At 45.2% G+C, this 12,982-nt stretch overlaps 1 protein-coding gene across 7 annotated transcripts in view; it reads left to right on the forward strand.

The window, feature by feature from the left end:
- LOC120797912 overlaps positions 1-12,776 on the forward strand; it is a 71,872-nt gene extending 59,096 nt beyond the window's left edge. For 4 of the 7 annotated variants that reach the window (XM_040141690.1, XM_040141691.1, XM_040141692.1 and 1 more), the window contains exons 3-7: positions 3,257-3,321; positions 9,732-10,024; positions 11,926-12,192; positions 12,267-12,419; positions 12,510-12,776. In XM_040141690.1, the coding sequence (XP_039997624.1) occupies positions 9,745-10,024; positions 11,926-12,192; positions 12,267-12,419; positions 12,510-12,676 (867 nt within the window). In that variant the 5' untranslated portion in view covers positions 3,257-3,321; positions 9,732-9,744 and the 3' untranslated portion in view covers positions 12,677-12,776. Of the gene's footprint in view, positions 1-3,256; positions 3,322-9,212; positions 9,491-9,731; positions 10,025-11,925; positions 12,193-12,266; positions 12,420-12,509 lie in introns of those variants that run through there. The other 3 variants (XM_040141694.1, XM_040141688.1, XM_040141695.1) reach the window with 3 other exon arrangements.
- The last annotated feature ends 206 nt before the right edge of the window (positions 12,777-12,982 follow it).

The raw sequence follows: 12,982 nt of genomic DNA on the forward strand, positions 1-12,982 counted from the left end.
TGCGTGTTTGCATAGTGATAAGGAATATTTTTTTTGAAGGTGTGATATGGCCTTCCCTGCAGAGGTTCGAGGGATGTCTTCTCTTAAATCAGAATCACACAAGACGAGTGCAGTGCAGCGCATTGCCAGTGCTGCAGGCGAGATTGCTTACACTCCCTTCAGTGTCTGAGCTCATCCACGAACACATAAGTGAAATAGGGGTCATCATACTCCTCTGAAGTCACGCAAAGTTTCCACTGTGTGTGTGTTTGTGCGAGTGGGTATGTGTGTGTGTGCGTGAAGGGCAGTGAGTGAATGAAAATGCGAGGCAGCAAATCCTTTGCCTTCTATTTATATATTCTTTTGAAAATCCTGGCGCTCCTCTATCTTCCACTTTCATGGTTGATACGGCCTAGAAATGTAGCACAGTTCCAATTCTGCTCGCTCACCTGCTCTATACTATTTTTATGGACAACAACAATAGCTAACCATCATGGCCAACAAGCATTAACAGGAATGGCCCACATGGTCTTGTGCTACTTCCCCCGTAGCTCTTGATGAAAGGTGCTGCTGTTGAGAAACAGTGCAACAGGCAGACAATGATATTTGTTACCTGAATGATGCTTCAGGGCTTCGATATAGTGGCCAAGAAATATGAGCGCCCAGGTTTCTGCCCCATTGGCTAAGGGGAACATTTCCCCACAGCCTCGCGATTAGTTTGCCAGCCCCCCCCCAAGGTTTGATCTTCCCCTACAGCTGTTTGTCACAGCCGTGCAAAGTATTGCCCTCCAGGCGCATGCCGCTGCACTGAGATGTATAACATGGCGCGTCCGTCTGCACAGGAAATATGAGCACATGCTGTGCTTTATGTGTTGACCCGCTCGGATGCTGAGAGTTACGACACCTTAAGCCAACCCTGCCTGACCACGCCGAACAATGGTAGCTTCTTCCAAATTAGGTCATTGCATTTGCATAGAAATTGGTTCTAGATTGGTAGATGGGCCCTTCAAAAACTTTCGCTCCTTCTTCCCCTCTCTTTCTGTGTCAAACACAAACAGAGTCATATAGCAAGGCTGCTCCTTTAAGGCCCAATCAGTTCGGAACAATGAGCACTCCTCGAGGAAGTCAGAGCAGAGGACATGATGAGAAATAGATCTAAGGCGACGCTTCATGTTTACCAAAAGGGTGAGTGGCAACAAGAGAGGATTTAACATGCAGAGATTCTCTGTACGGCATTCTCTTTTAAGATATCTGTAATTTACATGCCTTTGGTCTTCCTAACTCCATTCCCAGTTGTTTCATATTCATATGTTGATTATACAAGGAGGTCCTTAGAGTTTAAGTCTTTAAAAGCAAATATGCTTGTCATTTCTGCTTTGTTGGAGGGTAAATAGAGGAGACTGAATGGGCAGAATGGGAAGAAAAGACGGGATATGTGGCCTTAGCAAGAGCTCCTCCAAAAGCCATTGCCTTTTAAACAATCCACATGAGCATTTCTTGGTCTGGCACCCCTATCATCAAGACAATACTTGTCTCAGATCTGCCCTGGCGACATTATGCGTAAGTTTTGGGCACAAAACCGACTTGCTTAATGTTATGAAAGATCATGAGTGGATAGTGAAAAGGTGTTTTGGATGAGCCGGGGTTGGAGGAAAGCTGATAAATGTCAGAGGTTAATAGCTAAACTGCAGACCGAGCAATGGGGGTCTGGAGAAACGCAGTAGAGAAAATGGCATTCTGTTGTGGAGACACTCAGCAATAGTGACAGCTACCACAGTGGGCATTATGAGCTAATGCCAGGCTGCCTGATGCAAGTGTCTCAACCTAAAGAGCACCTTTCAGTCACATCTGCCACATCAGTGTGTGAGGGCTCCGCCGCCTCGGCAGCTCAACCGTGGCTGACTTTAAACAGGGCTGCAAGTTAACGGAAAGTTTTCTGCTCGCTCCGTGAATGTCATATGTGTGTGATTTGTGTCAGTACGACTATTTCAGGCTGACATCTTCCGAAAAGAACTCATCACCCTTACGCTGTGATATATGAGCAAGGAGCAGAAATTGTCCCGTTGTCAGAGAAACCTGACAAATGTCTTGCAGAGAGGGACAATCAGCCAGCACGAGCAACTTTATGGAACATTATCTGCCAAGGACAGTTTGTTTTTGCGGTTAGGTGATGATGTATAGCATATCACAGCTAGCTTAGACATGTGTTTCTTCAGTCAAGGTGGGAGCTGAATCTGATCCTGGTTTCGAAGTGATAATGGGCAATACACCCTCTATTTCGACATTACACACAAACATTTAAAGAACAGCTTCGTATCAGAATTCATAAATAATGACTGCACTCGGTTTTTATTCATGTACTGCATGTGATACATGATGTAGTATTTTACAGTAATAAAACACGTCATGTCTTCCTTAGTGAACTGTTCCCCACCAGCATTTCTTAAAGATGTAACTGAAAGTGGCATATGATTAGATTTTTATTCATGGATGAGCCGTGTAGCTGCTACAGAAGTTTTGTCAAGCTGTTACAATTCAAAAGTGTTTGACTGGACAACACGAGCTTTGAGAGACCGTGTTTGGAATCTTTATGACATTGATTTTTCATTGACATTTCGAGCACACAGTTGGGATCCACTGTGTGCATATAACCATATTACTGTGTAGACATCATCAAAAACTGGTAAATACACAATATTCCTTCCAACTGGCTGATTTTTTTAGCTTTAAATTCTCCTGTAGTTCGACATGAATGCACTAAATGTCTGAAGATCTTATTTAACTTGAGTGATTTGATTTTAAAATTTCACTGAAAAGAGGGTGACACACAGCATGCCGACCCCAGATTCTCCATCTGATTGAGCCCGGTATAAAAGGGTCCTAAATAAAAGGACAGAGGAAGGAAGCCTTTTATTTGTCATTGGAAGAACAAATGTGCTATGTAGTATTCACTCAAGAGTATAGGCCATTCAAAGGGTTTTGAATAAACCATAAAAAAAATAATAATAGTTTCTTGACAACTGAACCCGTCAGGTATAGGATTGTGTCTCAGCCGCCAGCAATTTTTCCTGTATAATTTTTAATTAATGGCAGATCATGATTTAACTCTTTCGCAGCTTGGACTCTGAAAATAGCCCCATAGAGCTGCCACTTCAGTGTTTCCTTGAGTCCAGAATTCACATTATGTGTTTGAGAAAAGACATAAATGCTGTCCTTCGCAGAGAGAGACTAAGTGTTCTGTCTGATTATTTATGCACTTACCTTTTGAAATTCGCAGATCTTTGAAATGAGGATACACAGTGGACGGGTTGACGCTCTCCTGCTGTAATGGCCTACATAAAGGTAGGTTAACAGCAAGAAATGGTTTACAGCCAGTTGAAGTGTGGAATATAAAGTACAAGTCTCATGGACCTCGTGGCTTTGTATGGACCCTTAAATTTTACAGCATATGCAAAAAAAAAAAAAAGTGCCATGAATACAGCACATAAAGTGAAGCGGGGTTTAGGTGAATTCTGTCCAGAATGGATAGCTTCCAGCACTCTAAAGAAATTCATCCCCTGCTCCTCTGCAAACGAGCCAGGATGTTAACACTATTGACATTAGCGGTGTAGGCGGACCGGGCAGTAGAAGGGACAGTTGAGTGTGTGCTGAAGTCCCCCCGGCAGTATTCAACGCTTGTCTCTGTGACCCAGGTATACCTACTGACAAAAGCGCTACCTCATTTCAATGCTAATGTGCTGTTACGGGTATTTTCAAAGCGTTGCTGCTATTTATTATGATTCAGCTTACCTGAGAGGCGGCTGGTTAATCCTGTGGCTCCCTGGAGAGCTGCTGTGCACCAAGAGGTCATGGAGATAGTGTTTAAATAGACTCTGCCTCCCATATTATTCCACGGGGACAACCACAGGCCCTGTACGCAGCTCACAGAGTTTCTCCCTTTTTCCTGCACATCTGGTATGTGGCAGCACGGCAAAGATCACAGGATTAACTAAGACGCTGTTTTCCTATCACAAGACCTCTGAGCTCCTCCGATTGTTCTTGCCTCTGTTTTTTGAAACTACTGTATGCTTATGCCTTAACATGTACCATGACCCGGGGGCTTGCAAGACGCCATCACAAGTGATGACACTTTCTGAGCAGGTTTTGAATAGAAGACAGCAAAATAAAATGTGTGTGGAATATGGACTCTGTAATGGAAGAAAAAACAATTTCAAAAGGCCTCCAGCTGTTCACTTTAACAGACATTAAGATACTGGAAAATGTATATGCCAACAACAGTCGATGCAGCTAGAGAATAGTGAAATGCAGTATCCTGTCTTAGTCGTTCTCGTGGCAAAATATCAGAGCAAAGTAATACAACTGACCGAACTACAGATGGTGCCAAAAGTAAGGCAGATTCCAAGATGGTGTCCCAGAATATCTTCATTGACCAGGCGATGATTCATCTCCACGGGATTGATCCCACATGCCAACTGAAAGCAGTTGTGTCATGTTTCAGCCTCCGTCTCAGTCCAAATATCCACTGGAGGTGTGTCAGAAGCCGAGCGTCTAAAGCAGTCTGTTCCTCAGCAGTCACAGCTCAAGCATTTCTTCTAGACCGCTCCAACATTTAATTTATTTCTGGATCAAATATCTTATTTTCTCCCCCTAGAGAAGTTGTCTTTGGAAGGAAAATCCTGTGGACATACTTTCTATGATTGTCACATTTTATTTTGTATATGGAAAATACAATTGTGCTGTTGTTTGTTTACATTGTTATAAATTGTTAATATTTCTATTTACCTATTCTTCCCTCTCTCATTTATTTCTATACCTTTATGGCCTGGGGCGGGGGGAACGGTGAAATGTGTAGACTGCTTTGTTTGTGGTATCTGCTCTTTGATGAAATGTTTTTGCCAGCTCTTTGTGTCTTACGAGCATATTGAAAACACATTTGCGGCTCATTATTGATTTGTGGCTGCACTTGTTTTAATAACTATACCGAGCAAAACATCTTACCTTTACCTCGTATCTGTCTTTGTTTCGTGGCGTATACTGGAAGAGGGAAAACTGAAACACTCCCTCTCCTGCCTCACAAATTTGCTGTGTGTTCATAAAGGCCAAGTTAATAACCGTTGAAATGCACCGTTAAATATTAATGTCATGTCAGATGTCAATAGGTATAGAGTTCTGCACTATATACTGTACATTCACAAATGTATTTCATGCTTCGGAGACACGAAAAAATGACCTATCGAAAAAGATAGTGGCGCAGAGAAAAGAGGCAATGGCAGCAATACCTCCTCCTCCACCACATCTTGTTTCTTTTCTCTTTCCTGTTTCTTTTGTTTACTTTCCACAACCTCCCCCCTGACACATACTTGATCTCCCCGCCGAAGGTTACATCTTGACATCAGATCGTCGAGGTGGAAGCATAAATCAATTTTCAGTTTTTAATAATGATAGATAGATAGCGCTCCTTGTCACAGTGGAGCTGAAGAAATCTCCTGCTGAAAGCGCTCCGCTGTCTGACCAGCCGGCCGTGGAGGGGGATGCCAGATGTTCTCCATGATGTTCAACAGTTTGTGCGGCATCCTCCTCTCTGCAACCAGCTCTAAGGGCTCCAGAGAAGTCCCCAGCACGGAGCCTTCAGCCTTACTGATCAGTTTGTGCTGTTTGCTGGTGTCACTCTGATGCTGCTGCCAAAGCAGACTGGGAAAGGTCTGAAACATCTTGCTGCGAACATTAAAGGACCTAAGCTTCCTCACGGAGTAGAGTCTGCTCTGTCCCTTCCTGTAGACAGCCTCTGTGTTGTATGTCCAGTCCAGTTTGTTGTCGAGGTGGACTCCAAGGTTTCTGTGTCCCTGCACCACCTCCACCTCCTCTCCAAGACAAGAGCGGGTGGTTGTTCCCGCACCATGCCTCAAAGCAGTCCACCGGGTCTCTTCTGCACTCTGCCTCCTGTCCATGGTTTACACTCCCAACAACTGCTGAGTGATCCGAGCGCTTGTGCAGATGAGAGGACTCAGAGTTGTACTCGACGTTGGAGGGCGGTCAGGGTACCGTCTCCTGCGGTGCCCATGTGGGGCTGAGCACTCGCACAGACACACATCCCCGCCGCCGCGCTCACTGTGGCCGATCTGTCATGTAGTCGGTAATCCAGGAGGTTGTGGAGGTAGGACCAGCTGGATTTTGGGTTGAACGTTTCCATGGCCTCTGACTGAAGTTTTTTCCAAGCTGCCTGATGCTTGTCACCACTCAACTGCACATCACGCATCAGTAAATGAGGGTTTCGGTACATAGGTTTCCATCTAACTGGTTTTAAGTGCATTTTCAGTTTGCACACAGAAAAACCTGAGTGAAATTTTGCGTCTGAAAGGGTAATATGCCACAAATTTGTATATTTGTTGACAAGTGTGATGACTAATAGCTGAGCCTTTCAATACCCCGCCACGGTACTTGCTCTTCAGCTTCTCCGCATCTGCAACTAGCAAAAGGTTATGGTGAGGCGAAGGCTGCCAGTATGAAACTGAGACAGACTCTGCCTCTATCTTTCATCCCAGACGTGCGAAAAACTTTCCCGCCCGACCTCGTCTCTTCATTGACGTGTTTCACAGAGGCTGCTGGATCACGTTCGGGCAGCCCAGTCGGTTTTAATCACGCTCTGCCTGTAGTGCTTCCAGCGGCCATCGCTGCAACCGTAGGAAAACCAGGAGAGAGCGGAGGTGAGGTGAATACTAACCCCAGACAACTGGTATAAAGTTACTGTAGGGAAGATCAAAGCAAGGTGGTCTAGAGTTAGACTTTCTCAGTAAACCAAAACTCTCTAAATCTTTCATTCATTTCTGCTTTTTCTTTTTTCCTTGTGGAGTTAATTGGGTAGGGCGTCCCTTTGCTCTCAGAACAGCCTCGGCTCTTCGTGGCCTGGACTCCACAAGATGTCGGAAACTTTCCTGTGAAACTCTGGCCAATGTTGACGTAATTGTATCACATCGTTTCTGCCGATTTGTCAGCTGCACATTCGTGCTGCCAATCTCCTGTTCTGCCACATCCCAAAGGTCTTCTACTGGATTGAGATCTGGAGTACGCCGAAACCCACTGCCAGAAGAGAGGTCAGGGGAGAACGACCTCTCAAGCTGGTTCGTGAAACCAGCTTGAGACAACGTCCGCTTTATGACACGGAGCATTATCATGGAAGTAAGCGTGGCTGTGGCATTCAAACCGTGATTGACTGGTATTAAGTGGCCCAAGCGGGGGCCCAAATCCAGATTCATCAGACCAGGGTACGCTCCTCCAGTCTTCAGCTGTCCAAGTTTTCTGGAGAGCCTGTGCCCACTGCAGCCTCAGATTTCTGTTCTTGGCCGAAAGGAGTGGAGGCTGACTTCTGGCAGCCAATCTGCCTAATTTTCAATGTGTCGTGCATTCTGAGAAGCTTTCCTGCTCACGGCAGTTGTAAGGGGTGGCTATCCGAGCTACCGTGGCCTCTCTGTCAGCTCCAGCCAGTCTGGCCGTTCTCCCCTGACCTCTCTTCTCTCTCCTGTCCTCAGAACTTCCGCTCACTGGATTTTTTTTTTTTAGGTTTTCGGCCCCGCTCTGAGTTAAAACTCTGGAGACCGTTGTGTGTGGAAAAATCCCGGGAGATCAGCAGTTTCAGAAACACTCAGACCAGCCCGTCTGGCACCAACAATTACGCCACAGTCAAAGTGACTGAGATCACATTTTCCCCCTCATTCCTACGTTTGATGTGAACATTATCTGAGGCTCCTGAAAAAAAAACAGGCTGTTTTTTTTTTTTTTTAATTTCTTAAGGGTGTACGAATAAAAAAAACAAAGTGTAGTACACCAAATTTGCCAAAAAAAACACAAGACTACCTCCTCTAAACTTCTGACCTTGTAAATGGAAACTAAAGTTGGTGTGAAAATGGAGAAAAAGCACAAAAACAAATGGAACAACGTGGTTATAACAGCCCCGTTTCGACCTTTCTTGGGGAGCTCGTCTGCCTCCGGATAATCAAAGAGTTCAGGTTCTCTGCTCCCTGCGTGTTTCACCCCGATGCCCCCTCCTCGTGTGATAACTGTGCGTGACACCAAGGAAGGAGGTGGGCCATCGGCGACACGCTGCGCCGGCGCCGGTGACACCGCCCGTACAGTATCCGCTGCCGCAAACACACACACACACACACACACACACACACACACACACACACACACACACAGGCCGCTCGGCTCCCTGCTGCACTCAAACGTAGCAACACTGACATCTCTCGGCTTGGATGGAGAACTGCCACACGGGCCATGATCTGTGGGACCCTGGGGTCTTGTGAGCAAAGCACTTCCAAAAACAAGTGCCAAGGAAAATACAAAGTTCTCACTCCGGCTCGGAGGGAACTTTTGTATTTTAGAAAATGTGTATAGATACACGCTATAATTTCCTTAGTTCATGGTACCATTTGGAACCATTTGTCTTTGACTAGTTTCAGTCTGGGAAGAGTTTCTGTTATCAGGCGCAATGTTCCTGTATATTGTTTTTTTTTAAGGTCAAATGGCACAAAAGCTTGTTTGTGTTCTATCGCCCACGCCAGTTTGTTATGTAGGAAGTTGTGTACTGGCCGGGAATTGTCGGAGCTTTGTGAGCCTGATGTTTCAGTAGTGACCCTGGCACGGGCTTGGCCTGGGTGGACTTTAGCCCCGTGAAATACACCGTCCCAGCCGTGGGACACACTTTAGGTGTATTTCGGTCTGTACTGGACTCTGTCTTCACACGACCTTGAAAAAGTAGACATTGTCTGGAGGCTCTAAGTCTCCCGATTCTATCTGTGCAAAGCATTTTAAGATCCATATCACAACAGCAGCTGCCGACCCAGAATTGGTTCAGACGCGTGGCTATAGCTCCAAAGTGTTTTCCACACAGAAGGTCCCCCTTATGTTCCCCTTTTTTATGCCAAAGAAAAAAACAGAAAGGGCACAAAATGGCAGGGGAAAAAACTACCATTTGTACCATGTCTGTGCCTCTGTAACTTTGGTTCAGTGTCTCTTTAATCCTCACGCTGTCATGTCGGTTGCAAAAGAGCTCCCTTTCAAAAGAGACCGGGGCGTTAAAGAACGGGGGCCTTTTGGGGTATGTTATTATCGGGATGTCAGCTAAGGAGCTGGACCACTCGGGTCTTAGCGTGCGGAGGTGCGTTTCCCTCTCCCGCCGTGGCTGGAGGCGACCAGCAGAGGCGCCGGTCGCCGCTTTGCCCTCTTGTCGGACACGTAGAGCAAGAACCGAAGACAGAACCACGTGTAGCTCGCGCATGCGCGCGGCTTATTGTTATTGTCGCCGCTGCCGGCTTCTCCTGTCACTGTGGGACATGGTGAGAAAACGCTGAGACATGAATCATTACAACTCCGCACTGGTACACACGAAGGGGAAATGTGGTGCTCGTTCATTTTAAAAGAATAAAGAGACTTTTGGTCGAATAGTTGTCACTGAGCAGGATTGTCAGTGTCATTTGGAAGAAGTCATGATTATAGAGAAGCGAACTTTACGGTAAAACCATTTTGAACCATTTAAGTGGGTAAATTTAACAGTTTGAAACTATTGAAACTATATTGTCTCTGCACTTAAATGTAATGTATTTAGTGATGTACTACACCTAAACCGGTAAACACGTATTATCTGGATATTGTGTGTGTGTGTGTGTGTGTGTGTGTGTGTGTGTGTGTGTGTGTGTGTGTGTGTGTGTGTGTGTCTGGAGTCTTGATCTAATTTAAAACCCTTGTCTTTTCAGGTGAGGCTCTCAGATGGAAGCAGAGTGTGAGCAGGTCCATGGAGCTGATGAGGAAGAAGAAGAGGAGGAGGAGGCAGGAGCTGGCGAATCCATGTTGTGGTCCCTCCAGGAGGCTCTGGAGAGGCAGACCCTGCAGATTGGAGCGTCGGCCTGCGGGGCCACAGCGGTGGTGGACGTCCTGAAGGCCCTCGGCGTGGATGTGGCCCCCGAGGAAGCCGATCGCTGCGTCCAAACCCGCCTGAGGAGGAATGACTCACCTTTGCCCGACTACCTGCTCTCCCGGAGTGTAGCCGGTAAAAGTCCTGATGCACAGACGCCAAAACTACACCTGAGGGTCTTATTTATCACTGAAACTTTAAATTGAGTATAAAGCTGCTTCGCTTTTTTCTGAGGGTCTCAAACTAAATGTGGCTTGGTTCTGTTTTTACTCAAACACAAACATTTATTTTGTTGTTCCATTAATTATGTAGACGCACAGATAAGTCTTCATTAGAAAATTAAATTGTGATAAGCACCAACAGCTCATGAGGATTTCTCAGTAACCTGCATATTCTCATCTAAAATCATAATTACATCGACGTTCTTTTATTATAAAAATGATTTCATGTACGTGGTTCACCCCAAAACATCTTGGTCCTGATCCAGCTAATTATCAATAAGCTGCACTTTTTCAGGCTTGGGTTCAGGACTTTTTGCTCTGGCAACAGCTACAGATGAGTTTTAAACCAGCCTCGGAAGAACCTTAAAACCCAGACTGGTGTCAAATCATCAGCGGCCCCATCTGGATCGCTCGGTTATCCACCTATGAAGAACGGGGCCCAGCTTTGGGTAAAGTATAAACCAGCAGCGTTGTAGTTAAATGTATTGGGGCCCTGTAAGGAATGTAATGGCTCCTCTGCACACAACTTGTGACAGTGCTGCTGCTCAGTAATTCATGTCTTTTTTACAGTGTAAACATAGACGGGACATATGCAGAGAGAGAGGCTGGAACTAAAAATTATTTTCATCATTGATTAATCTGCCGAATATTTTCTCCATTAATTGATTAATTGTTTGTGAAAAAAGCCTGTTATAATTTCCCTCAGCCCAAGGTGAAGCCTTCAAATGACTTGTTTTGTCTGACCGACAGTCCAAACACGTACCGTTTACTAACGTGTCTGGAAAAAAAACAAACATCAAATCCTCGCATTTGTAGTTTTTTTCAAATATTTGCTGATTAATTTGCTGTTGATCGACTAATCGATTAAACAATTAATCATTTATAAGCTCTGTGTTTTTCCTTTTCCACCTTATCATGCTCCCCCTCTGATCACTCTAGAAAAACATGTACCGTCTACAGTTTCAAAAATCTGATCTTCTTTCATAAATACCAATAAATGTATAGAAAATGACATATGCATCATTTCTGTGAGTAGGTATCATCTATAAATGTGGCCCCTGGTGTTTACCTTGTAATGCCCCCCCCCTTTTTTTTTTTTTAAGGAGTAGCTGTGTTTTCCTGTCATGCACTGTACTTGGATTTTATTTCTGACAGTTTCCACAATGCCCAAAAAGACAAGTCTAATCTATCAATGCATATATTACACGTTCAAATTAATGTAGCTTTTATTTTTGGGTTTTTACTTTATGTCACTAAATTGTCAGATATTACACCACAGACACTTGGCTTGAGCTCAAACTCCCGCAGCCTCTTCTGTGACACTTCAGGTAGTGAAATATTAATACATAAAGGATGACTTTGTATGGGTGCGTATCTTAACTCGGCCCCACAGACAGCAATTATTTCAGGTGTCACAGATGCTAGCAGGGACTATAACTTCCCCCAAATGAGCGAGGCTGTGTAACGTCTTGAACCCATAAGCGCTGCTTCCTGCCAGCGTGACAGCTGGTTGCTCTGCCAACCAGGCAGATTCAAAAGTACCCTCTTGAATTAGACAAAGAGTTTTATGTCTCTCAGAGGAGAGACTGTAATTGACTTTTTCAGCTCTGTTACACAGTTTTTACATTGACATTTCAGGTATTTAGCTCAGGCTGTCATCCCACACGTGAGGTTCTGAGTGGAAAAGAAACACAAGTACAGTATATTCACTGATCTTCAACATAAAAGGGTATGATGTAATAAACAGACCCTGTATTTCTATAATGATCGCACGGGCGACGAGAGAAGTAAAATGAGGACTATATCTCGTTTTAGGTGCGACTCACGCTCAGCTCATCGCAGGCGCAGAGGAGGCCAGTAAAGGGGCGGTGATGGGCCGCTTCTTCCACCTTCACCCCCGCCGGCAGGTGAAGCTGGTCCCCTGGCTCGCACGCTGGATCCAAAAAGGGGCCGTTCCCGTGGCGACCATGAACATGCAGCTGGCCGTACCCGAGGGAGAGGAGGTGCCCGACGCCTGGCACCATCAGCTTATATTTGGGGTTGCACCTGATACTGTTTTCATGACCAATCCTTTAGATGTAGGTGAGTAGCAGGAAGGAAACAACGCTTGTCCTCTGACTGGATGTGTTTATCACCTTGCGTTAAATTCTTTTTAGTGAGCGAGGGAGAGGTGCACCAGCGTCTCTGCAGTGCGTCCGTGCTGCTGATTCGTCGAGCAGACGTCCTGCAGCGATTAACACCTGATTCCTGTCTGTCCAGCCTCTCAGAGAGCCAGTCCGACCCACGGTGGAAAGCCCTGGATGTTGAAGGTAAATCATTTATGCATGGCTTTATTCAGGCCAACTTTTCATCTCCTGAAAATATCGTACATGTTTTCCTCCCCGTTTTCTTCCGATTAGGTCAGGTGAGACAGATGGCCCGAGAAGAGGAACAGGAACAAGAGCGATCCCAGTTAACGCACATCACGATCCCTGCAGCGTACAGCTCAGGCATCACGCTCTTCGCCCTGCAAGAGTCGGGGTTAGGACAAGAACTCCTCAACGCACCTGAACTCCCTTTGTTGTGACTGGAGTGGCACACATGGACTCAAGATTTAAAGCTTAAAGATTTGTTTGTTGTGATATGAGAAATAAAACTGATTTTATGACATTTTATTGAGCAGAAAACTGACAGTCCAATAATTTCATCAACGCACTTTCATGCATGTACATTTCTATCAATGATGCCTGTTGTTTTTCGACTTTTCCATACTGGCACCAAGGTTTAGACAGCTCTTGAGTTGTTCTAAGATGCTAATTAGGTTGGTTTTAGGATGAAATATTTTATCAGACTGTTTAAAAATTGCATCCATCACTTTTACACTGGCAATTCT

The sequence above is a fragment of the Xiphias gladius genome, chromosome 13 (genome assembly GCF_016859285.1).
Source record: "Xiphias gladius isolate SHS-SW01 ecotype Sanya breed wild chromosome 13, ASM1685928v1, whole genome shotgun sequence".
NCBI lineage: Eukaryota > Metazoa > Chordata > Actinopteri > Istiophoriformes > Xiphiidae > Xiphias > Xiphias gladius.